The following is a 27,211-nucleotide window of genomic DNA, read 5'->3' on the forward strand; positions in this document are numbered from 1 at the left end:
CCTGTTGCATTTCTCCTGCCTGAAACCCCCAGAGCAGACTGACCTCCTTACTGGGTCTGACCAGCTCTAGCAAACTCCCTTTTTTCTGAGCAACTGAGGCTGTCAGTCTGAGTTCTGCTGAACATCCAGAAGGTCTTTAGTTAAGGTGATTGGAAACTGGGGATGTCATGTGAGGCAACGACTCCATGTTTAACTCTTGTGAAGCTGCCAAGTCCCTTAGCAACGCTGCTGGGCTCATTTGAGCCATAGTTTTCAGCTGGAAACTAGAAAGAGAGAGGATTATGTGGGCTTTTGGCTTAACTTCTGGAAAACCAATGGCCTCTTTTCTTTATTCTCTGCTAGCAGCACGGTGGTATCACTGTACTTATGCCTAAAGGTAATATTCTTATAAGATTCTGTGAAGGGTCTTAACTTCATTAGAGGTTCTGCTTGTTTGGCAGGTAAGGGTGGAAGTTTTGCTTTGTCTGAAGCTACAGTATTGCTTTTAACTGTAAGAGGAGCTGTAGGCATGACTCAAGCCCCTGTGATCATTTGCTCTTTCTGCCTGCAAGCAGTTCTAAGCGAGCCCTTGCTGGTGGTGTATCCAGGATCCAACACGTGTTTAGCCAGGGACAGAGTGTTTTGCAGGTGTCTTGTTTGTCCTGCTGTTTTCTCCAAGCCGCCTTAGTGGCCTCTGTCCTGGGTAGATGGCATTTGGTGTGACCCAGAGTGGCTCTTACAAGAAGTGCAGCTTTAACCTTTTCTCTTCTGTGGGATTGCAGTGATTTATACCAGAACTTGAATGTGGATTTTTCTGGCTTCACTTCATACATTTCTTGTGCCATTTCACAGGAATGAACTGACATTTGTCATCTTAAAAACAACCTTTGTTTTTCTAGGAAGCAGGATCTTGTGTTTCTTAACTTGAGGGAGGTGGGGAAAAGCACATTATTCTGCATGTGCAATAGATGCCTGTTTTGATCCAAGGACAGCACAGAAATGTCTGTAACAAAGTTAAAGCATATAATGTGCATGTGGCCTTTGTGTCTGCAGTAACGTGGTGCTTCTTTTGCTTTTGTTTCCTGAACAGGGAAGAGGACAAGAACATTTTTGATTACTGCAGAGAAAACAACATTGACTATGTAACCAAAGCCATTCAATCAAAAAAAGTGGATGTGAATGTCACAGATGAGGAGGTATGGAGAAAAGATAAGGACCATCAATCTTTTATCAGTTTTGTGTATTAATTCACTGCTACTCCTTTTTAAAATTCTGTGGTTAGGATTGTTGTAACAAGGTGCTGCAACAGTTGGACAAACACTTGGTCATTGAGACAGGGTAATCTGTTTGGAAACAGCTTTCCACTGGATTTCTGGTAGTGTGGATGTCTAACTGTGGGGCTGTAGCACGTCAGATCAGAAACTTAGTTTCTATGGTATTTTCAGGAATACCAGCAGCCACTTGCAGAGTAAGATCTTCTGAATACCTCCCTTTCCCCACTCTGTGCACGAAATGTGGTCAAACAGAAGTAGGAAGTGAGGGAAACAGCTTTTTTGACCCATGAAGTCTGTTTAGGTTGAGGGAAGATTTCTGAGGGGCCACAAGCTTTTCATTGTTCTCAGGTGGAGGGGAAATGAGTGACACTGGCTTTCCAGTTTCACAAAAACAGTTACATTGTCCAGTCTTTCTCTGCTCATCAAACTCAAAACACCATTTCCCAACAAGGAGGTAATACAGACATTGCCAGAAACGCCTGGAAAAATCAGCCTAAAACTGTGAATTGGCTTCATCCTTTTTTTTGGTAAGAGTAAACACCTGGTGGGGGCAGTTTCCTGTTGATTCTTCAGGAGTTGTGGCTGTACCAGATTTGTCACTTTGGTTTCCCTGCTTGCACACTGCCACCTAGCCCTGCCCCTGGTTCAGCCTGAGCACAGCTCCTTCCAGCACGTTGTGTTTTGGTGAACAGATGAAGTGCTTAGACATTCATAGACTGAGACGCCACAAATTCAGTTGGGTTCTCCTGTAGCTCTAAGCAGATTTCTGCCCTCTGAGCCATGACAGCCCCGGCTGGGGCTCTGAATGCTGATGGCAGGGCCTTTTATTATTAATCAGGAATTCGTGTGAATTAATTTTCAGAGGAGAGGAGGGAGGGTGTTCACAATCAAGGTTGGAATTTCACATCATAAATTCAATGAACTGAAACTGTCATGTGCCACACAGTCGCTGCACCAGTGCCGTTTCTGGGCTCCATCCTCCTTCTGCAGATCACAGGTTACAGAAGGAGATGTCCAGGGCAGTCCCACAGAAAATACAGCTGGAGTCTGTTCATTAATAAAAGCTCATTTTTAGGATCACATGCTTGCAATAAATGCATGTTAGCATTGCTTTGTTTCCACTGGCAAGGTGCTCTTTTGTAGTGAGCAGCATTCAGAAGCTTGCATTTTCCTTTCTGTTCAAGTAACAAATGTGCTTATTTTCAGCCAAAGAAATACAAGTTAAACAAAAAAAATCAAAATATTTTGTGGAAGCTGAAGTATCTAAACTGTGTGAAAAACTACCAGATTACATCCTCTGGGAATTATCCATGAGTCCCTGATGTAAAAGAAGTCCTATTTCTAACTGATGGATATTAGCAGATGGCTGTTGCAGAGTATGGGGTTGCTTCAGCACAGGCAGGAGCCAAAAACATCTGCCTGCCTGTGAAGGACTTGTGAGAGGATTCCCACTGGGATAAAACTCTCCCATAGATGAAATTCTCACAGCTTCAACAATTTTGGTTTACCCCAACAAATGCTCGAAAAACCAAAAAAAAAATCAGCATACCAAAAGGAAGAATTTGAAAGAAACAGTTGTTTCATTATATGTTATGGAACTGAAAGCACTGCCAGTGTTGTTTGGTACCCAAACGTGTCCTTCCCAGTCTGGGAGGTAACTTATTTTCCAATGTCATGCAGGCTGATTGAAGTTTCAAAACCCATTTTAGACTAGAGATAGCCCAGACTGAGCCTTTCATGAAGTGTACACAAGCATAATCTTGTCATTTTTATTAACAATTTTAGTGTTACTGTGTAAATACATCCTGCCAAATCCAAAAGCTGCCTCACCTGGCTTCTGGACATAATTCACACTATCAATCCTTTGATTTAAATGCCTATAAATTTAAAAATGTCAGCAGAGTACATACAAAGAGTTAACTTCTTAGGAAACAAAATCTACTGAAGTGCCAAGTAGGTTTGTGCTAAGCTGCAAAGATGCTCAGCTCAGCCTTTCCTTGGACAATAAAGACTTGGCTGGGGTTGTAGGGTGTTTAGATTTTATTTTTATGTGATATGGTAGTACTCCATCTGATTGTCTCCCCCCATTTTGTGCAAACCTGGAAGAAATCAGTGAAAGGAGAAAGAAAATCAAGAATAAAAATGTAAAGTGGGGATGAGCCAACTTTGTCGAAGCAAAAAGATTTCTGAAGGGGCAGTAGAAGATTCTGGGGTTTAGATAGATGCATTGAGAAACTTCCAAAGCATAAGTGTCCTTCCCACAAGAAGTAAAGCTCTTCATGTGTAGCATTCAAGCCAGCATGCCTGCTAACAGTTTGGATATGATAAACTTCAATTTAGAATTAAACAAAGAACCTAATGACAGTAATCATGTACAAGCTTCCATTTACTGTACCTAAATTGCCCAGAGTTCAACAGAATCGCTTACATTCACTTATAAGAAGTAGCACAGACTAAAGCAACCTGTTTTCCTTGTGTATGTCAGCAGGACTAATGGAATAAGAAATGGACTGTGGCTGTGAAGTCACCCCAGGCACATCCTGAGAGTGTGGCTCACTTGCTGCCTTTTTGAGAATAGTATTTCTTCAACCTCTAATGAACCAGGAGCTGCTCAAAGGCAGAGATGAGTTGCTTTTGTAATTTGTGCCAAGGGCTGTGGAGGTTGGAGCTAGCTAATTTTTTTTTAATTGTTGGATAAATCCCAGTAAACAAACACGTTACCTGTGTGCAGTATTGAAGCCCTTGCCACAACTTTATTGAAAGGCATCTGACAGGATGCTCACTTAGTCCCCAGTCCTTGTGCTTTTGAAACAGCAAGTGCCAAACTGGTGCCAGCTTGCCAAGGAAAGGACAGGGGGGGAAATGGATTTGAAGAAGGGTCACATGCTTCTGGGTTTATAGGCTTTCTCCCATTAGAAAAACTTCACCAAACATTTCAGAGCTCTGAAAGATATTGACTTCCCAGTCAAGTTTACCTGTGTAATTGTAACAGCAACCCTTCCATTCACTGCTTCTGCTGTCACAGGGGGATGCAGCCATTCTGTAGATATCTGTCTTTTCTAAATTACTGCTCATAGAACACTTGCCACAAGTTAGAGTGGCTCATTGCTATCCAGCCATTACAGCTGCAAACATCATGCCTGGAAGTGTGGCTTTATACTGTAGCACATCCGTTCAGTTTGGCTTTGTTCTCCCCTTTCTCTGCTCGAGCTAATTGATGTGAAAATCATTCCCATCCATTTGTCTGCCAACTCGGTGTATGGGAGACAAATCCCTGTCCTGTGCTTTGTTTGTGAACACCCTGTGACTTGGAGCTGAGCAAAATTGATGTGCTGTTGGCTTGAGAAACTGCTGCAGAAGCTGGCCAAGCTGGCAGCAGTTAGCCAAGCAAAGCACAGAAGATTTAAGAGGCAGGGTTAGTGCACTGGGGCTATTTTTATGCTTTTTTTTTTATTATTAAATACTTCAAAGGCGGGGGGAATTGCATCCTCTCAAGTAACTTCTGCAACAACTGTTGTGTTTGAATTGCAGGGAGGGAGTACCTTGATGTTTGACTGCTTCTGGCCAAGACCTCAGTGCTGCAGCGCTTTCCTGCGTGAAATTATTCATGTTGCTTTGAGTCTCTCACTGCTTAATGAAATAGTCATGTGGGAATTGTTTTGGGAAAGCTCAATCTGTGGCCCTTAAGATTTCTGCCACGTTATTTAAACATACAAACATGTGCTATACGCTGATATAAAGCAGCAGCTGTGCAGACTAAAGAGTTTTTCAGCATGCAGAGGTGATATCCCCACTATTCAAAGACTGGGACAGTGCATTCAGTTTAAGCTTGTCTTATCGCTAAGGTTTATTTTAAGAAAGACATGGGAAACAAGTGGATTTTGTAGCTGTATAGCTGCCTGAGTATGTTAGCTAGGGCTGTTGACCATTGTTAACTTGCCTGATGCTCTACAAATAGTTGTGAGTATTAACTAGTTTCTATAGAGCCATTAAGGTTGAAAAAGACCTCTAAGATCGTCAAGTGCAACCATTTCAAATACCAAATGTGTAGTAATGCTTTTTGTTATGCAATAAGTAGGTTGAGATTCTCCTGGAGGTATTTTTCCTTCCACATCTCCTGGTGTGCTCTTGCACAGAAGGTCTCCAAAGCCCCTTGCGCCCTGTGTCGAGGGTGTAACATGCTGCAGACATTTCCTGGGTGGAACGTGTCAGCTGTTTAATAGTGCACAATTACAATGCAGAGCCATTTAAGGCACTAATTAGAAAATATTGTATCCATTTAGAGTTGCAGAGAAAATATATAGGTAAGCAGAGTGTAATTACCCAGAGTGGAATTGGCCCAAGACTTGAAATCCATACTCCTGCAAATAGCACAAGGAGATTTTTAATGACTACAGATGATCAGGCTTCAGGGTTTTGTCTTGTTCAAAAGGCACCACGTGTAGCAGAACCAGCCTGCCAGTGTCATGGGCAGGACCAATTGCACAGTGCTCTGGTACCCCTGAGCTGTCACAATTAACTGTTGGTTTTCCTTTATTGGTCTCAGCCAAATTCAGCACCAAGAAAATAAGGTTCTTCTTGTCCAGAGACAAATGCAAACCAACTTATTTTAGCCCTTAATCTGTAGCATGAATTTTGATCTAAAGGATAGAAGTGCCTTTATTTTATCATGTAACTGTACAATAAATACATTTGAATAATTGCAATATTATTCCTCTACGCATATGTCAAGTCACTGAAATCATCTGTTGGAGTATTTATTGCTATTGTACATATTGCAGATGTGCCTCTTCCTTTTGAGATAAACATCTGTGGCTTGAAAAAAGTTGAAATTTGTCCAATTAAAATCCTAAGTCTTAAGTAATTACCAGTCCAGAGATGGGTTAAGGATGCTAAACATGAATTAGAGATCCCTCCATATTCACCAATTGTTTTAAGTTGTACTCTTTCCCCCTCGTAGACTTTGATAGGGGAGTTGAGTGCAAGAATATGAATCATTAAATGGCCTGTGGATGTCATCAGTGCTTCCATAGAAAGTCATTGTCAGAAAATTCATTCTAATGCAAGGTTAATTAGTGTAACATTAAAATTACATGTTACAAAAATTAATTAGTCCCTGGGTCAAAAAGTATGAATTTCCTGACTTAAAATCGTGCTCTACCTCTGCTGCCCTGCCCAGGAATATCCAGCAGAAGCAGTGTGAGCTTTGGTGACAGGTGTCTTCTGCCCTCCTGCTTTCTGGCACCGTGGCCAGGAAATTTGGCTCACAGTTCCCATTAGCAGATAAATGAGTTGCTCACCTTGTTCCCCACTGCTTTGTCAAGAGATTTATAACCAGGCATGGGCTAATTTAAATGATTTCTTCTGTGAGGGTCTGTGACGGTTTTCTGTGGCATATTGAAAAACACAGGTCAGTCTGATGGTGTCACAGCTTGGAGGGAGCTGATTCCTGGTCATCTGCAGGGATTTCCAAGAAATCCCCTACTACTGTGCTGTGTGCTGTCCTAAACCAGGAGAGACTGATAGGACATTAAGGCTGATTCGCTAAGTGTGCCTAGAAGGTTTTCTTCTTTGTTTGCTATGTCAAAACTACTTTGAGTTCCCTTTCTCAGGGATCCTAAGCTACTTCCCATGCCCTTGGGCATGCAGGAAGATCTGAACTTTCATTGCATCCTATTCCATGGTGGCAGACACCTGTGGAAAGGGGATGGGAAGAAAACTGTGCAGGTTTGGGAGGAGCTGGAGGTATGGATGCAGCCTGCCCAGGCACCAAGTTTTAGTCTTCTCTTCCAGCAGAGGCAGGACCCATGGGTTGTTTCAAACCTGACAGAGCAATGAGTTTTTAGGGACTTGGCATCCAGGTGACTTAGACAGCACTGAACATCCTGCCCTTGCTGTTTAAGTCATTGCTCCCAGAAAAGTCTGAGGTGCCAAAATCCTAAATCTATAGAGGAGAACAAATAATGTCCTGGCTCCTGCATTTCATACCTTGCTGGTTTTCCCCTCTAAATTTTTTGCTGGCTTGTGGGTTTGGTGCTAAATTAATGAAAAATTGAAGTCTGTGTCACATTTGACATTTCTAGCATTATTGTTTAAGTCCAAATCACCTGTAAGTGGCATACTAATATTATTTTAGTTTTTTAAAATGTCTCTGTTAATTTTAGTATTGGTGCTTATTACTTAATAGCAAGACTGATTTTCCATGGGGGTTTTTTGGGGGATTTTTTTTTTTTTTTGCTTGGCTTTGTTAATTTTCTCCTGGCTGTTTCAGGGCCGGGCTCTGCTCCACTGGGCGTGTGACAGAGGACACAAGGAGCTGGTTTCAGTCCTGTTAGAGAACGCTGCTGATGTGAACATCCAGGTAAGAGGGAGCACAGAGGGGAATTGGATTGATGTGTTACACAGCCTCCTGACCAAATGTTTCCATGACACTGAATGCTTCCAAAGCTCCACAGCAAGTTCTCTCAGGGTATTTATCACAGAAAAGCTGCTCTGTTCTGGTGAGACCCCACCTGCAGTGCTTTATTCATCTCTGGGCCCCCAGCACAGGAAGGACAGGGACCTGTTGGAGCAAGTCCAGAGGAGGCCACAAAGTTGATTAGAGGGATGGAGCACCTCTCCTATGGGGCTGAGAGAATTAGAATTGTTCAGCTTGGAAAAGAGAAGGCTTCAGGGTGACCCGATTGCAGCCTTCCAGTACCTACAAGAAAGACAGAAGAGAGACTGTTTACAAGATCATGTAGTGACAGGACAAGAGGGAACTACTCAATCTGAAAGAGAGTAGGTTTAAATTAGATATTAGGAAAAAATTTCTTCCCTGTGAGGGTGGTGAGGCACTGGCACAGGTTGCCCAGAGAAGCTGTGGCTGCCCCATCCATCCCTGGAAGAATTCAAGGCCAGGTTGGACAGAGCTTGGAGGAGCCTGATCTAATGGAAGGCGTTGCTGCCCATAGCAGGGGTTTGCAACTAGATGATCTCTAATGTCCTTTTTAACCCAAACCATTCTGGGATTCTCTTATAAGAACCTCCAAAAAAGTTAACCTGGGAAAAATATCAGAATTTTGAGCCACTGAGGTTTGCAGCCCACATGTCTGAGCTTAGCTAGCACCAGTTTTAGGGTATCTGAATAGACCAGGTTTTGACCTAAACTGGTTCAGCAACCACTTTGCAAATGGTTTCTTCCAGCCAACCAGCCTGGTGCTCCTGAGTGAACACTCCCAGGTCTGTCAGCTTGTTGAAATTAAGGGCCGGCCTGTGTAAATGTGATCATATTCAGAAATAATTGTCCAACATATTTCTGTCAGATTATGACTGACTACTCTTTACCATCATGGCACTTGTTGGTTTTGCTCTCCTTTCCCAGTTTGGACAGAGATACACCCTTGCTGATGGATCTTTGAGCTCTTACTGGTGAGATCTGAGCAGCCTTCAGTAAATGCTTTGGGAATTTGTAAGATGTGGGTGTGAAGTAGAGCTGCAGTCTGAAGGCTTGTGGGCAGAGCTGTGGTGTTCACAGACTGCAGATAGCTGTGTTGCTATTTACACACAAATCAAATTGTTGTAAGAAAGTCTGTCTTGCCCTTTCCTGGGCAGAATTTCTGGTGGGATGGGTATGAGGAAGCACAGCTCTGCCATGGCTGGTGAGAGGTGTATGTCTGTGCTTAGGTCTCCAGGGTTTCAGTTGTAATGGATTTAAAAGGAGTTTTTCCTTACGTAGAAGAGGGGTAGAGTGAAGCCAGGGCAAATGGGGGGCTTTGCACATCCTGTCCATTCTCCTTTCAGTTAGAGCTAGTGAGTGGTGTTGCATGCAGACAGGAACAGCTTTGCATTGAAATTGGGATGGAGTGGAAGCAGGCACCTGCCCATTCCCTTTGCCCTGGCAGCCTGGGAGATGGTTCTTGCTTCTCTCTGTAACATCTCTTCTCTTTGACACTTGTCTCATTCCTTTGGAGGTAAAGTCTGGCTCTTAAAAGAAAAAGCAGAAGAGAGAATCATCTTTTTTTTTTTCCCTGAGTATTAATTTTCTGTTAAATTCTTCTCTTTTCTTTTTGATGCATTGCACATTTTCTAACCAGATTATTTTTGGCCAGTAACAAAAGGTTAATAATAGTCATAAAAAGAAAAATCAATCTTTGATATGTTTTTCCCCACCAAGGTAATAAAGGAGAATTTTTTATAAAGGTCTCTATTTGCACGTAGGTGTGTTCCCAGAGAAAGCAGACACATTTTTACTCTCAGCCATATATAAATTGCAATAACATTTCAACACTTTGTGACTTAATGTTTATTTCTCTCTTCAGTTTTTTGCTTGGTTTTTTTGTTGGGTTTTTTTGGGGGGGGGTGGGGTTTTTTTGGCTTTTATGTTTTGGTGGGGTTTGTTTGGCTTGGTTTGGTTTGGTTTTTTGTTTTCGTTCAGTTTTGGTTTTTTGGGGTTTTTTTTTTTGTTTGGTTGGTTTGATTTGGTGGGGGTTTTTTTTGTTGTTTTTTTTTTTGGTTTGGGGTTTTTGGGGGTTTTTTTAATTTTGACCTTTACCCCAGAAGAATTCACAGCCAAAGCAAAAGCAGGAGAAATTTTAAGAGCAACCAGAAGAAAAAGGGAAAGGGAGAAACTCTGGTTTCCTAACAGGCTGTAAACACTGCAGCACATGCTATAATACATTACCAAAGGCACTATCAGTTAATGTGTAAGCTGTAAAGAAGAGTGGGTTCAGTGTCAGGGGTTATCTGGTGAATGGGTGGTGCTGTTTTTCCAGAGTGATGTGACCCCAGCAGAGGTTTCCTTCACACCTCTGCCCAAGCAGCCTCTGCAATCCCACCTGCCTCTCCAGCTCTTCAGGAATTCTTCTGTCTTGTTCAATTTTGCAGCAGCACCTTCATGCAGGCAGCATGAGAGATAAAGGATAAATTAGGGATTATGAGGGTTATGAGCAGGTAGTGAAGGAGAGGAATGTTACAGACCAATTTTTTTTTTAATTGCCGATGTTTTAGTACGCTTCTAAAAAGTTAGTCAAACAGCACGACAGATTTATGCTCTCTTCCATTACCTTTTTAATAAATGTTCTTCCATCTTGGCTCTTTTGCAGTGTGCTAAAGGATTTAGCTGCCCTAAGCAGGCAGTGACAGTGGTGCTCTGCAGGGTGACCTGGAGCAAATCTTACCAGTTCCCTGTGCCTGTACACGTGCCTTCATACCTTTTTGCTGCTTTATTTTAGTTATCTTTATACTATCTATTGTCAAACTACTGCAGTCTCTGGATCAAGAGGGTCTGCAAGAGTCAACTTATTGCTCTGTGCTGATAAACAGACACCTTTAGGAGCAGGAGGAGAGGTCTCTGAGACTGTCTCTGCTCATTCTTGTAGCATGCTCCAACCCGCTTTAATTCTGGGAATAACCCCATGGCCCTGGACTGCGGTGACCCAGTGCCTGTGCTTTTTGTTTCAGCAGTGGTGCTGCAGTTTCCAAAGGGCGGTTCACTTATGTCACTGAAAAGCTGCAGCCACTGAATTCTCTGCTTGTTCATAATTAGCTCTAATAGCACGTTTGAAAAGAGGTGGTAAACAATTGCCATGGGCGAGGGGCTACAGAAAGGCAACAGGCTGCTCTGCTTTGTTGAGAAGGGGCATTTGTGTAATTGAATTACCTAAATCTCCAGTGCCAGGGGCCATGTCAAAGTGGGTGGTGGGATGGTACTTCGGAGCTCTGCTAGAAAAACCCAGAGCTTGGGGCTCAGCCTGAGAACAGCCTCCTTCACTGGAGCTGTTTGCCTAAACCAGCAAGATAATAGTCAGTAACATAATGTTAAGGTAGAAGATTTTAAGCATAACACAGTGGAGTTATGAAGGAGCTCAGCAACATGATTATAATATCCATTTCTAGCTTTAAAGCATAAGAAGACACAAATTTTCCTTGCAGAGGATGAGCAACAAAGGAAAAGCCCTTTCCTCTATGGGGAGAGCACCGTCTGGATGTGATGTGCTGCTCAAGCAGCTTTCAGAGGAGCTCTTTCAGTGTATTTGGGGGACATAAACCATAGACTTTTCTGCTGGACTTTGTGTGTCTGCATTTTGTTTCATTTGTGGGTACTCCAAACTCCGAAATAGTAAACCATGTGTTCATGGCATACCCTTGGGAATGTATGAGGAACTATCTGAGAGTGGTGCTAAGCAGCTCAGCTTACTCTGGTAAAGCTTTTCAAGCCTATCTGGCCATGTGAGCAAGTCTTAACATAAATAGTGTGAGTTGTAAAGGGAACTGTATCACTTGACACACAGGATAATTAAGGGCTGTGTATGTATCTATGAGGCGGAGCAGGTGAATTTAAACCATATCTAAGTATTTTATGATTTTGAAACTGCATCATTGTGCAATTATCAATGTTATGGTAATAACATTATGTGTTGAAATTTTTCTGTAATTATGACTAAAAGGATGAAAAAAGCTGTACCTGATCTTTAGTTTTTATTTCCTGACTCTTCACTTTCCTGGTAAAGTGCAGATCAGTGCACTAAGACTTTAAACCACTGGTCGGCAAGTTCTCAGTCATGAACCCTTCAGATGTTTGAGAAGGAAAGTTGAGACAAAATCATCAGGTTAAGAAATCTGTTCCTAGTATATGTGGGGTTAATTTTATTCATTCCTATATAGTTGTAATTTCAGTGAAAAGCATCTGGTGTCTGTGCTGTCTGCAGAGAGCATTGGTTGATTTTTGGTAGCAGTGCTGGATTTGTATCTTGTACCAAATCACACAAGGCTGCTCAGTCATATTTATGCACTGAGGTGATGCTTGTCAGCATATTTTGAGTTAGATTGGGGTTTTTTCACTTTTTTTAAAACTATTATTTTTAAGACACTTAGAGTAACACGAGGAGCATGGTTACCTCTTCAGGCTTTCTTTCTCCCAGTTCCCAACTTCCCTCCTCTATTTGCATCCTAACACTGATGATCTGAGTGTTCCTGGAGACGTGGAACATGGAGCAGCCATCCCCTTGTAATACCTTCACTGACTGGGGATAAAAAAAAAAAGAAAAAAACCTTTTCAAATGAAGACAATACAAACATAATAAATGGCAGGGAGGGTTCATTTCCCTCATGACTCAATCCTTTTCAAACAACATTATTATTGACTGACCTATTGGTTGCCAAAAAGGAAAATCAATTGTACTAGAAGTAGTTGCTGGGCCACAGATCACGGTACTAACCCAGCAGAGACAGGTTGATTTTTATCAACTATCCAAAGACTAATTTCCACCATTAGCTAAAAAATTAAGTAGAAATCACGGATATGTCGAAGATTGCTGAGATTGGTGGTCTGTTGGTTTTGTGTGTTGGTGTGGGTTTTCTCTTTTCCTGCCTGACCCTTAAAAGGCTTTTGTCTGTATAGGCTAAAAAGAAGCAAGGAATAGTCAGGCCTACTTGCATGCCTGCTTTTTTTTTCTTTTCAGCCTTCTTCGTTTGGATTTCACAGCAAGGGTCTTGTGTTGGAGGCATGTAGATATTTAAAATTAAGCCGGTCTCAGCAAATGTGCATCCCTTCCCTGCCTCCTGCACCGTACATTAGTGATGCCTTCATGATCCTGTGCCTGTAGGGAGATGGAGAAATTGATGTGGATGTTTTGGCTGTTGTGACCAAGGATCACAGGCTCCATCTACACATCTTTCCCCCTCCCCAGTGAGATGGGGGATGCAAACACACTTGTGGGTAGAGTGCCAGCTGCCAAAGTCCTCTGCTGTTATGGCCATTCTCTAAACCTGGCTGAGATTAAATAGGAACAGAACAGCCTCCTGCCCTTGCAGTTAGTGTCCCTGGGATCAATTTCTCCCTAAATATACTAAAAGCCTGGCTCATAAAGCCGGGAGGGGCTCTGTCCTGGAGCTGATACTGCAGCAGAGGCTTTGGCATGGGTACGCTCACAGCAAGCAAAGGATGTCACAGGTACTGCTGAAGTGACCACTGCTGTGGGAGGGAGCTACTTTGGCAAACGCATGGGGACACTAAACGGAGATGAAAAGCAAAGCAATGAGAGCAGATTTATTAACCACAGTAGTGTCCTTCTTCCCTTAACCACCCCCCACCCCTGTCTCAGAATTTCCCTGGTCAGTTTTGTCAAGCAGGTCTGAAGACTCTGCAGCCTCGTACCCTTTCAGTCCTGACACTGCTGCCAGTGGGTGTGAAAGCCATTAGCCAAAAGAAAGGAGAGATCTGCTTAGTGACAGAGGGTAGCATTCTACATTAAAGCATTGACATGGTGCCAGTCACACAGTTATTACAAGTGGCACAGCTCCATGTCTCTCCTGCGGGTCTCTCTGTGGAATGTAGATTGGCAGCAGGTTGAATGTTAAATGGTCACCACTCAGCAGATGCTGTTTTTACCTACTGGGAGAAAAGTCCCTTTCAGCAGAAACATTTGCAAGATATTTGCACTCTAAATATATGCTGGGAAAGGCAGAGATTTATCCCTGGTTTGCTCCTTAGCTTCTGAAGCCACCTCAGGCCTCATCAACACCAACCATGAGTTGTAGAGATGATGAGATGTTTCCTTCTGCTTGTCCAGGCTGGGCTTTTTAGCATTGTTTCTTCCTATCTTCCAGCTTGATATGTCCAGTCTTTGTTTCTTCTGCTCCCTGTAGACAGATGAGTCTTTGCTTCATGGCTGATGCAGCAGAGCAGCTGGCACCTTTGAGCAGGCAGCCCATGTGCAGCACTGCCTGCAAAGCAGCTCACCAGCTAGGAGCTGCTGCAGGCTCCTGTGTCCTGCAAAACCAGTGTTTGAAAAGTGAAATCCAAGTGCTGGTCCTGAAAAAACTCGCAGTGGTCTCTGCTGCTTTGCCCTCAAAGTCTAAAGCTGCTTTCGGGGTAATCAAAAGTGGTGGTTTAAAAAGCCGGGACCAAGGACAGCAGCACATTTTAGTGGCTTGTGGGCATCACCTTGTACTGAGGGCTGTGCTGGGCAGAGGGAGGCACTTCCCACGGCCAGTGCTGGGGCAGGAATGCAGTCCGGCAGAAGGCACACAGTTTTAGCTCAGGGAGCCCTGTGCTTGATTCCATGCCTGACACCACAGCTCTTTTGTGGTACACTCCCTGTCAGTGCTCACAGCAGACAGAGAGGCCAGCAGCAGCAGTGAGCTTTGAGGTCAGTGCAGGTGGCACCGTGGAGGAGAAACAGGTATCTTGCTCCCCACTGTCTCCATGTGTCCCTGCAGAGGCAGGAAAGGGCCTTACCGCGAATGCCTCCCTGCGAGGACATGGGATGGTCCCAGGCTCATCTTTGAAATCAGCATGTGTTAAAACACCTGTGATTCCTGAGGTCTTTGGAAGTGCTTTAGCCCCTCATTAAGGTGTTTGGTTAACTGCACAGACAGGATGCCACTGACAGCCAAGCTGGTTCTTCAAGTGAACACATCACCCTAGGAATGGTCTCTAATCACCCTAGGAATGGTCCCTAATCACCCTCGGCATGCTCTCCAGCCTCGCTTCATTTCCTATGGCTTTGGCATCACCCATCCCTGCCGGAGGAACCACGAAGCCATCAGCTACTCTTTGCTCAGGAGAGATGGTTCCTAGAACATCTTTTGCTATCAGCCTCTTGGAAAGCTTTCCCTGTTTTGAAGAAGTTCTGCCACTCACCTTCTTCCTGAGGACTTCCCAATTTGACAAAAGCCTCAATTACTTTCAAATGGGATTTTGTATTCATCTATTGTCTGCAGTTCTTCCAGTTTGCTCTAAAAACCAAAACCAAACAAACCCACACAGAACAAAAATCCAACCCCCAAAAACCCAAAATGAACAGGTCTAGGTAAATCATTGGGGCATCTCAAATTTACAGTCTTCAGTACAAAGTATTTTTGTTAAGTTTTGCTAAATAAGATTGTTCTAATGCTTTAGATGTTAGGGCAGTAACTCTTTAGGCATATTTTGGTTAGATTTTAAGTGAGGCTTTTCATTATTTTAGCTCCATGTAAGTGGCAGAACAGCACTGAAAATGGCAAAGCTAATTTAGTAGATTCCTGTTTCTCACCTTATACATGGTACTTTTGCATCTATGAGGACAGTGTCAGTGCAGGAGACTTTCTAGCTCAGAGTTGTGTCTCTGGTGACAGGGAAGAGTGAATGCTTAGGAGACAGAGTAGGGTAAGCAAACAGTGATAATTTCATATACTTTCCCAGAATCCATGGCTTGGAGGCTTCCTGAACCACTGTTACTATCTTTGCACTTCTGGATTTTTCTTTGATAAATTTCTTTCATCCCTCTTTTGATTCCCAAACTTTCTGCTACTGGGAGTCCTGTAGTTTATCTGTGCATATGCTTTGCACTTGCCATGATCATTTCATGTAAGAGCCCATCTTTCCTGTGTGATGAGAAACAGTAATTGTTCCCCCAGTTACCTCCTCTGTCCTGCTTTTGACTCTGTTGTCCTCCTTGATTCCCCTTGATCACTTCTTTTTCAGACTGAGGAGTTTTATCTGTTTAATCCTTCCCCATTCAGAAGCTGCTCAGTAACTTTGCCACTTGTCATTCTTTGGGTCATTTCTAGTTCTTCTTTAGTGCTTTCAGGTGAAAGGAGCAGCACTTCTCCCAGTGCCCAAGCTGTAAGTGCACTATGAGATATAATGAAGCAATATAGTGATGTTTTCCTATTTCCTTTTTTTTTTTCCCCCAATGCCTCCTTGTTTGTTTTTTATTAACTACTGTTGAATATTGAGCTGGTGTTATAGAGCTGTCTGTAATAACTCATGATCTGTCTCCACAGTGGTAGTAATAGCTAGCTTGCTCTGGATTTAGACTGAAGATTGTTTTTCCACATGTGCATTACTTGGTGTTTATTAGAGCTGAATTTCGTCTGCAGGCTTTTTACCCAGTCACCTTGAGGTCCTTTTGTAGCATTTTATAGGCAGCTTTTAGTTTAAAGGACTTGGATGATTCACTCCCAGCCTGCTTCCCCTGGTCCCTTCTGTGGGCTGAACAACCCCAGCCCTTGCACAGATCCCACAAAGGCTCCAGCTCTCACCAACAATTGTGCAAGCTGGTTGTTTACTCCTATTCAATCTCTAATTTTGTAATCACTTCTCAGGCAAAGGCCTTCCTTCTTGCTCTAAGTCAGCATCATTTAATAGTCTTTGGTGAAGAGGGTGTGTCAAGGCTTGTGGAAATCCATGTGAACAGGCATCCCCTCTCCTGTGGGATAGCAGAAGTCTTGGTGGGTAGCAAAGGCTGGTGCTTTCCTCTCCCTGCCTGTCACAGAAAAACTACTCAGTTGCTCCCTTTTGTAGCAAAACAAGTAAATGCTATTTTGGAGTAATTTTCTAGTTTATCTAACACACCAATGGGCTGTCCCACCTTAGACATTCCGTGTTGCAATGAGTCTTCCCTCCCTTTTTAACAGTGCTCAGCTTGGCTGGAATAGAAGCTTGTTATAAAACAAAGGCCTGAACTTCCAGGAAGGTGTGTTGAGGCTATGTGTGGTGTTCATTCTCAGGTTAGGAGATGCCTGTCTGCAGGCTGGGTACCAGCATTGGAAGAACTGTTGAACTTCCATCGTCTAAATCCGTTTCTGCTGTTCCAGCCAATTAAACATTAAAATGAGCGTGACAAATGTTTGTTTACGGGTCAGTAACTCCAGAGTGTGGCTGTGACATGGCTGCTCAAGACAATCCATTTCAGTGCAGGCCTGGGCAGCCCCACATCCTCGGCTGTGGAATTGCTTTTATAGGGAAAGGGAAATAATAAGGATAATGCAGCTATCAGGCCCCAGCCCACTAGTTTGGAAACTTCCCCTTGCCAATCAAATTCCTTTGGTATTCAACCAGTTTTAGGCTTGTTCCAAAGGCATTATTGTGCTGTCAGAAAATATCCTGATGGATATATGCATTCTCTCCAGTGTTGGATGTTACCCTCTTGGTTTTGTCCACCAGCCAGCTCTCAGTGCACACTTTATGGCAACAGACAGGCCTGTCTTGTCCCTCTCCCTCCCTTCCCCCTCCCCTATTATATATATATTTTTTCAGCACTATTAGATTATTAAATGCTTAATGACTATTCCATTCCTGCTAACTATACTTTTGATGAGCTGCAGTAATAAAACTTTGTAACAGCAAAGCGTGTGTCTGGTTTCTTTATAGGAAGGGCACATTTGGGGAGCTGAAGTAATGGGGGATAAAACTCAATTAATGAATAGAAATAAAAAGAAGTAAATGAGGTAATCAAACTCAGAGAAATTAGTATTGGCAGGTCTTGAATGATGCTCTTGGATGAACAATCTTTCAAAATCCTTCCTTGTATGCTGCTGCTGTCTCTTTATTTATTATTAAAATAACATGATCCATGAGGCGCTCGGGGTGACTCCCAGCCTAGCTAATTCTAATTAATCCAGTCAGGGAGAGCAGCAGGGTAAGTGGAGCAGTCTATCGGATTGAAATTCATAACTTAATTGAGGTCAAAGTCCTGGGTTGGGAGAACAAAAGTCTTTCGCTGGGACCAGGCAGATCAATAGCAATAAATATCTGGCTTGGATGCAAGTAGCTTATAGTGACGGATTATCTGACACTGGCCAGAGGTCTTGGTCTTGTTCAGGGCAAAGTCCCATGGCATGTACAGTGGAGGGTGACTTTTGCCAGTGTTCCCTCCAAAACCCCAAACAACTCTTGAAGGACTCATGGGACCCTTAGGAGAAGGATGTCCGTACAGAAGTCCCACATGGTCATGCTGAAATTTGGTTTCTCACGGTGCAAGTGTCTCATCAGTAGCACAAGGGCAAGTGTCACATTAGTGTTGATGGAGGCTGGAAGAAGTTGCTCAGGCTTAGAGGAACTTGGAGCTAAATCACAACTTGTCCAGAAAAAGACCTTTAGGATCAGGGGAAGCTGAACCACGGATGGGTGGGCTTTATGCCAAGTCTGTATTTATAGCATGTTTACATAGGAGGAGAGAGGAAGGTTGGAAGAGGAAAGTGTAAATAATCATTAAGGTGGGTTTGTGGTGTGAGAGGAAACAGCAAAGGCAAATGTGGTGTTGCCTGTTCTTCAGAAAAGCATCCAGTGTCTGCTGTGACGTCCAAAATGTTCTGTTTCAAGGGGTTTGCATGTGCTAAGGATGGCTGGTTTGCCAAGCCCTTGCCCAAGCACAGCATGAGTTTGGGTGTTGCCTGAACCCCTAAACCAGAGAGGAAGCCCGAGGTCCTAGCCTGGGGTTCTGTGGCCTTGCACTGTGCACACAGCCTTCCCTGGCAGTGGGCACTGAAATACTCCTCAACACCAGCAACTGAAGAAGCTTCTCTGAACTTTGAAACAAGCAGGTCCTTGGGCTGAAGTTCAGAATTAAAATGCAATCTTCACCTAGACCGTTATTAATGCGATGTTTATGCAGATTGGAATGTTCTGCTCGTATCCTCTTTGCAGAGGACAAATACTGCTGTGGTCAGCACTCGATACATCCCAGATGGATGTTGTTCTGCCAATGCACTTCAACACAGCTTGGAAGAGAGATGGAAACCGCAGCTTGGATGCAGCCAGGGACTTAGTTTGACACACCTGCTCCTCCCATTAACACTGCATGAGTCTAAAGCAACTGTTCATGTCCAGCTTGCCAGAAATATTTAGAAGATCTCTGGCTCCACAGGTCAGGTGTAGGGCCAAAGCCTTGGCTGGTCAGGTGTCAGGTTTTAATGTGGTGAGCAACTGTTGGTTTTTCTGGGTGTATAAATGGTACTTCTGTACCCTCACACCCTTTTTAAACTGTCTGTGGGAAACGCCTCTTGTTTTCCACTGCAGGACATTTGCTTTGTGTGGACAGAATGCAGTGAACAAGGCAGCTGTTCAGTGTATATATATGTGTGTGTATATATAGAAATATATATATGTATATATGTGTATAAATATATATATGTATATATATATGTGTGTATATATATATATATATATATATATATATATATATATATATATAAAACTAACAGAAAATTTCAAGTACTGGACAATTCATGACTTAACAACAAAATCTGGTGAGCAACACATCTTGAATATACAGAACTTCAGTATAGCACTTTAGCTGGAGTTATGGCTCTGCTAAGGTTTAGGAGGAAAATAAATTAAAATATGAACGTAACCATTTTTTCCTCTTCATAGAGCCACACCTGTGATGCAGGTGAGAGAATTTACTTTTTTTTTTTTTCCATCTGAAAGAAATAACAAGATCTGTCCATTAAGTGCTGGGTTTCCACAGTTATATATGTTATTAAAAACATAGCAGTAGATGCCAAGATCTGTAGAATATCTGTGGATTCAGTGAAGAAATTCTCCTTATGGCTCTTTTCAGAGTCAAGTTTCTAATTCCCCAGTTTTGCTACAGAATCCCAGCGTGACCTTGAACAAGTCACTTGATTTCTTTCTGTCGTGGTTTCCCATTTGGGAAATGGTGGGGCAAATAATCGTTTTTTATCTCATGGATATAACAAGATTATAAAAATATGGTACTTTTAAGAACCTTAGAAAACTGTTGAAATGAAATTAAACAGATCCTGCAGTCCGGATAAAATGAGATGAAACAAGCATGAAACTATTAGTGAAAGAAATGTTTCTTTATCTTCTGCAAATAAAAATGCAAAGTGATTAAGTGGGTCTTTTCTAGCTATTAGCAATAGCAGCTCTAGCCAGCTGACTTCTGCCACCCTTGTAAATTAATTTGTGGGGTACAGTCCTGAATTTAGTATCCTCACAATAAATACCCTTAAAAATTTTGTCACCTTCTGTGATGCACAATGTTACTGCCCCGATAGTACTGCAATTAACTTGCCCTGCAGATAAAAAGTGGCCGCTTTAAACGAAATGCTCTAACGCAATGGTTTGCAAATTTCTTTTAATTGATTTTTTTTCCCCCTCGCTGTGATATTTCCTGCCTTTACTGTATATCCAGTAGTATTTCTGTGAGGCAGGGGAAAAGAATGGGAATAAAGTTAAAGATTACTCTTGTCCAGGGCTGGGTTGGAGGTCTGGTGGAGCACACCCTGCATTTCCCTGCTGCTGGCAGCAAGGCTGAGCACGGTTAGTGATGAGCTTTGTGTGGGTGTGAGGTGCTGGAAGAGAAGGAAAGCCCCATCTCAGACTGTGGGCATTTTCCTTCCCTGGCTTGGTGACTGGATGAGAAAGTCTCTCTTTCAGCACAGCTCTCAGATCCAGGTAGGGATTAATGAACAGAACAGGAGAGAAGGCTTTTGGACTGGTTGATTTTATCTAACACAGAAGGAAGACAAGCAGAGTATTTCAGAAAGCAATAGGCTGGAATGTGCTACAAAGAAACTTTGACATATGTGCTGGGACTCAGCCAGAGGCCAGGTTACCTGTGTTCAGGAAATCTCAATTTACTCTTTTTTTTTTTTTTTTTTTTTTTTTTTTTTTTTCTGTAACTCAAGTTTTAATCACGTTTGGACTGTGCAGATGAAATCTGAGTCAGAAGCCAGATCTGCCAAAGCTGCCTGGTTCCCTTTTCTCCCTTTTCTGTGACATCCTATTCCTGCTGCTATTGTGGTGATATTTTCAAGCAGTGCTCACAGATTACATGGTAATTTGGCTTCTGAAGTGGTATGAAATTGAACATTACACTTTGAATTCCAGTGGTCAGACTCAGAACAGGTTTGTAAAGTTACGGCTCAGCAATTGCAAATGATCCATTTTTCACAGCTTAATGACCAAGGGCTTGTTTTTGGATGATGGGAAGTGATCACATACACCCTTACTTCTAGTGCTAATTGCAGAGCAAAAGAGGTTAATTTAAACCTTGGAGGCATTTTTGATCTGGATCTTTCACAGCAGCAGGAGAACTCAGAGCTGTGGTGACTTTAAATCATTCATTTTACTTCTCAGTTGGAAAAGTCGAGTGTGCATGTGGTCAGTTTGCTCTCGTCAGCTGGAAAGAAACAACTGGCTAAGCCCAGTCAGTTGGGATAAACCACAATGTAAAGGTTATAAATGTGTATGGAGTCAAAAATGGAAGATTATATAAACTAGTCATTTAGACATGGTTTAAATCATTTTTTTTTTTTTTTTTTGCCTGTCAGTTCAAGTGTTCCTCTTGTGCCCATTTAAATTATAAGTCAAGGCATTAAGCAAGAGCAAAGACCATTCCTGTCCCAAAGAGATCATCTTGGCATCAGATGCATTGCCACAGGTAGTGCAAATGGAAAGGCTGAGTGAATGGAAGTCAGAGAACAAAACAGAGATCAGCAGAAAAATGGTATTCTTGGCTCATGGCTTCCCCAAGCGATGCCAGACAGCGGTGACACAGAGGGTCATGGCAGAAGGAGTCTTCCTGAGGATTTAAAGGATGGGAAGGTGTCATTAGTGAGGACTTCTGGCAAAGGATAGACACGTGAATTCCTTGCTTAAGTCAATGGGACTTTTACTGGCTTGTGTCCTAGGGCTGAGTATGTCTCTTGCTGGGAGCAGTTAAAAAAACCCTGCAAGTGCTGCATTTTACCAAGTCCATTGGGAGGACGAATCAGTGATGGAGAAGAAATGGGAGACTCTTCATAGAGAAAAAGAGAAAATTGCTTCATTTGCATAGGAATGTATCACAGCTGTACTCCATGCAGGAAATATTTCCTTCTGGGATAAGGGTGGTTTAAAAACACAGTCACCCAGCTGCAAAATTGGTTCTGACTCAAGCAGACAGGTGCACTCATTTCTGGATGGATGATGCTTTCAATCTTGTGCCCAGCTACAGAAAACACCTGGTAGAGTTCTGGTCTCCAGGACATCATCTTCCACTTAAACACAGGAGTTTGCTGTTTCTAAACAAAGAATTTCTGAGCACTGTTCCCAAACTGGGGGAATTGTACATCTAGATTTGCCAGTCACAACCCATCTTGTTTGATGTGGCTGCTTGACAACTTCAATGGTAGCATCTCCTGCATCATCAGATAGCATAGAAACATCTTTTCTATCATCATTTGGTATTTGAGACACTTGGTTTGTAGCTGGTGCTGCACTCCAGTGCCTCAGATGTGTGTCCTGGGAATCTGGAGTTGTAGAAAGTCACAGGTGGTCCAAGAAATCAGAAATACAATATTGGGGGTGCCTGCTGTGCTTTTAGCAACACTCCTTATTTCCCAAATCCGGGCAGAGCAGTGGTTCTTGTATCATGTTGGCTTTCAGGAAACACTGCTGTGGAGAAGTAACAAGGCACAAAAAAAGGAAGGTTTCACCCTGTTTTGTTGGCTTAATAAATTCTCTTGAAAATGTGAGTTCTAGTTATTGTTACTGCCACTAATTTATATCCTCTAACCCTAATCTAATCCAATATCTAAGATGTGGTGTCCTAGCCAGGTGTGGTTTGTCCTGTTCTAGCAAGAGCCTTTTTGATTCTTCTCTTTTCAAAACACTCAACCAATTTTCACCTCCATTTCTCTCCCATGTTCTTTATAGCTACTGGACAGCTGACCTACAGATCTACCAAATGTTAGGTGTTGTCTCTTTGATACCATTTAGGAAAAAGAAAGGAATGCAGGAAATATCTGATCTTTAGCACTGAGGGTTCTTTTCAGCTAGAACAAAACAAAACAAAATCCTAAGCAGTGTTTTAGCATAAGATTCAGAAGGTTTCAAAGAGACATCAGTTAAACCAGCCTGCTCAGTGAGAGCCAACAAGTGGATCTTTCAGATGTCTGAATGTCCCCTGGGGGTTCACATTATTAATATCTGCCTTATGACAAGGTGGCTGTGCTGATGCCAGGCTTTTTTTTTCCCAGCCGGCATGATTAATTTTTCCTTCCTTTCTTAATATCTCCAAGCCAGATGCTTCTAAATGTCCTCATAGGGTGTATTGCTGTTCTTAGCTACTCCTCCTTCCCCCCCTACCCCTTTCCAACTAATTCATATAATGGCTCTGGAGATGCATTTTGTAGCGTCACAAAAAGCAAAACTTTGAAAGCCTCCGAAGGTGATGGACTTGACACGTGCAGATCTGGCCTCCCGACGTTCCTGGTGGGCTTGAAAGCTTCGTGCCAGGTAGTCTGTCAAGAACATTTCCCAATTCAGAGCGTGCTCATTTGCTTAGCACTTTACAAATTATATCCATGCAGAAGTGCTGAAGTGCAAGTATTCCTGGTGGGGAGGTTGACAGCGGGGTGTTGCTCTGACGTTTTGGAGACAGGAAATTTTGGCTGAAGCAGAGGAGGAACACTTGCATTATTTATGGAAAGTGCAGTGGATTTTCAAGCACTGATTTATTTTAAGGGCTTCAAAACATTGGGATACTGAAAAAGGTCTTTATTCTGCAAATGGAAATTGGTTCTCCTTCACAGGTCTTGTTCCGTAGTGCAGCTGCACAGGGCCTGAGTGGTACCAGCAGAGAGGGAAGACCTTAACAAGCTCTACAGCAATCAGCTTGTTCCTAAAGTGTTCCTGCTTAGCAACATATCCATCAGTTTCCTCCATATAATAGATATGTGGGTCTTCTGTATTTATCCTCAGCTGTTTTCAGTCATTAGGGCATTCACCTGCATCTCATGGGATTTTTCCCAGAGGAAGCAAAACCCAGAAAGAGAATAGTTAGTAATTAATAAATCAGGATTTAGTTGTTTCTTTTTTGTAAGTGTTAATACTGTCTGTGCTAGGTAGATCAGTGGGTTGAATGATGGAAGTCTTCATTTAAGAAGTCTAGAAAATAGGATTTCTTAATTTCTTGCAGGACAAGCTGAAATCTCCCACCTATTATGTTCTACTGTTTGGGGTGTTTTTGCAATGTAACAGTGAGAAAAGGTATAATATAAAGCAATTAATTTGCCAGTGCAAATAGAGCTGTAATTAGGGGAATCAAATCTTCCATTTTAGTCTGAAGTTCAGTTTTTTTGTGGGAAGATGAGGATAGTAAGAATATCCTGAGGGTAAGGATGCTCTTAAGAGCATCCTAAGAGAAGAGCAGGACCCCTACAGCATTCTGTTCCATAACAGACAGCTGGCCATTTAGCCCATGTGTGAGGCAGCCTCAGACAGCCCTTTGGCCCACAACAGTGTGGGAATTAAGTTAAAATTAACCCGAGTTTGGAAAACAACTAGCACCACTTTATTTGTCCATTTAATTGAGTTATATGACGCTGTGTAAGAATGCTGACCCACAGACGTAAATTGCTCCACCCTACCCATTTCCCTCCTTAATTCTTGCATGCTAATGGAGCTGATGGGATGTTGACTGCAGAGAGAGAGAGAGAGAGGGGGAAGGAAAGAGGCTGGAAATAAAAAGGGACTGGAAATAAAAAGGGACTGGAAATAAAAAGGGACTGTTCCAGCCTGGTGCAAACCTTCCCCTTCGGTGAAATGCTCTGTGTGTCACAGCTGCACTAACTGCACTGTGATCTTTGTTGCCATTAAGCTGATTATATCCACAGAAGGATTCATCCAACTAATCCCACAATACTGCAACCAATTGCTTTACATTTAAACTTTTTTTTTTTTTTTCCTAAGAAATGGAAGTCAGGCTTCACCAGATTCTCAAAATGGTTCAGGCTCTTACAGGGACCCACTTTTTTTTTTTTCTGTTTGTTTAATAGAGGAAAACAGGACAAATTAATGGGCTCCATGCATTAGTGGATATGCTTAGTTTGAGAGCCTGTGGTGTAATTTGGGGTGGATGTGCTGGGGAGGTGCTGTGTGTCACTGTACCTTTGGCACTGCATCATTTTGTGTTTGCCTGGATGGCCATACCAAAGAGCAGCAGCTCTGCATCCAGCAGTGACTCTAATGAGGGAGATTCTGACAGGTTGAGATTGACTTAATTGATTTAATAATCAATTTATATCTAGTTCTTGCTTATTTTTCTAAGGAAAGGCTGATTTTCATTGGTTAGTAGTCATTAAAATATGTTCATTTGCAGCTAAATGTAGCCTTTATAGTAAATTTAATTCTTCATTTGCTAATCAGGTACACAATGTCTGCCCATGTTTGCTTAATTATGTAGTTTAACCTAGTCTATTAACATTCTTAATTTTTACATTTGAATCAGGATAGAAAACAGCAAATGAGACATTTCTTCTGTTAGACTATGAAGTTTTTTGGTTTGTCTTGTGCCCAAGTACGTCTGATTGGAATTAGAATTTCATTTTAAGAAAACCTTTACAAGGAAATTTTAAAATGCTTCTTAAAAATAAATTAAAATCACATCGCAAGTATGGTGTCTTTGGTTTTGAAAGGAAAAAACTAAATAGAATTTTCTTTGTATTTATGAATTACATACTACTTAAAGGAGACGATGTCTGGCACATTCAGGTAGTCAGCTTTCCTTGGGTTTTGTTCACAAAAATCAGGGATTTCAGGAGGAAAAGCAAGGAGCAACTGGATTAGCAATAGGCTTTAATTCTGTCATTAAGCATTCAGTGTTGGATAAAGTTGTATCCTCTTTTTTCATGCTGTCTGTTGTCTACCCTGAGACTTTGGGCTCGACTTTGGCTTCCTGAGCAGCAACACTTTCTGTGTTCCAGGCCAGCTGAGAGTGGACAGAACATCCCGTGCATTCAGCAGCATAAATCACAGAGAATTGTGCCTAGAGCCTTGCCATGGTCCTCGTGCAGGGTTCTGCAGGATTCTCCTAACTTCTTGTCTTTTAAAAGTCATTCCTTCAGATTCAGTCTGTATTTATCACTCAGATGCTTTTCCTTTTTACGGTTCTCCCATACTGCAGGCAAGGCTATTGTATACAGAAGTACATGGTCATTCTTTCCAATTCCTCAGCATTTTAAAACCTGTAGATCTGGTGTTGTCTCATATTTAATTTGTATCCATTAGGAGTCCAAAGCTGGTCTAATACCTCAAAAGGATGCTTAGGGTGACTTACCTGGTCAGTAGTTTGACTTGCTTTAGAAAGTAGCTGTCAGATGTGTGCTGCTTGAAAACACACTTCTTTTTTCATTGAATCCATGGATTTTATGGAATTGTATTCCATTGGGTCATCACTTGGCGTGTCCTAACTTTGTATCTATTAGGGAAGTATTTTTTTTATTTTAGAGAGGCAAAAAAAGCATTTGATCTCACCATCCTAGGCATTGATTGTCACCAACATTCTTTGCTCTCATGGAAGCTTCTGAAAAAGAATTGTTTCATGATTCCAAGTACAACATCTTATATAAACTTTAAGGTCCCATTAAAAACTGGTGAAACAAATTATATTAATTCCTTCAGGATTTTTGTCTTTAACACTTAATTGTTTCATTGACCAGGAGTGGTTAAGGTGCCTGCAAGCAGAGGAGGGAAGAAGACTGAAGGTAACTGTGCAAAACCAGGTGCCAGCTCAGTCATGGAGGCTCTCCGTAGCAGCTGGGGGAGTCTGAGTTCTCAGCTTATGGTTTTCCACTTCAGTGTTTCCTTCCCATATCACAAAGTGAAAGTGAGAGTGTCCTTAAATGTAGGCTTCAGCGAAGCCAGATCGTAGAAGAGGGAAGACTTAGTGTGGAAAAGGTCAGTGTGTCCTGACAGTCACAGCACAGCGCTGGGAGCTCAGCATCCCAAAACTAATCCTGGCTGTGGGTGCTTTTCCTCGTTTGACCTTGAGCAAGTCAGACAGTGGGGGCTTTTTTGTGTGTCTCAGTCTCTGTAACCAACATGGGAATAGTATGTGTATATATCTCTGGGTCTTGCCTAGATTAATAAATCAATATTTGTAAAGGAAGGCTTGATAAATGCTAACTGTATTACCACGTGTACTTGAACCTTGTGCAGAACTTTTGGAATGCACCTGCATTTCTGCTCTGTGAGTGGATGGGGCCCAGGCCAGGGTGGTCAGCAGCCGCACAGACAGGTTTGGGTCATTTTCTCCCTCCCAAGGGACTGCCTGTAGCACATATCTGCAAGAAGGTCTTGAATACAACTTTTCCACTTAACATGCTCCCCCATCACCCACTGTCAGCAATGAGATTAAATTCTGTGCGACTGCAGAGGACGTTGCATGATTAAAATCCTCTTTTAGAAATTAATATGTACC

General features: G+C 42.4%; 1 protein-coding gene across 2 annotated transcripts in view; it reads left to right on the top strand.

Moving 5' to 3' along the window:
* ACBD6 (acyl-CoA binding domain containing 6) overlaps positions 1–27,211 on the top strand; it is an 84,725-nt gene that overhangs the window by 34,238 nt on the left and 23,276 nt on the right. For both annotated transcript variants that reach the window (XM_066192134.1, XM_066192135.1), the window contains exons 5-6: positions 1,070–1,175; positions 7,525–7,614. In XM_066192134.1, coding sequence (XP_066048231.1) covers positions 1,070–1,175; positions 7,525–7,614 — 196 coding nt within the window. The remainder of the gene's footprint in view (positions 1–1,069; positions 1,176–7,524; positions 7,615–27,211) is intronic.

Source organism: Chamaea fasciata, unplaced genomic scaffold (assembly GCF_029207755.1).
Source record: "Chamaea fasciata isolate MVZ Bird 193981 ecotype frontalis unplaced genomic scaffold, bChaFas1.0.hap1 SCAF_10, whole genome shotgun sequence".
NCBI classification, from domain to species: Eukaryota; Metazoa; Chordata; class Aves; order Passeriformes; family Sylviidae; genus Chamaea; species Chamaea fasciata.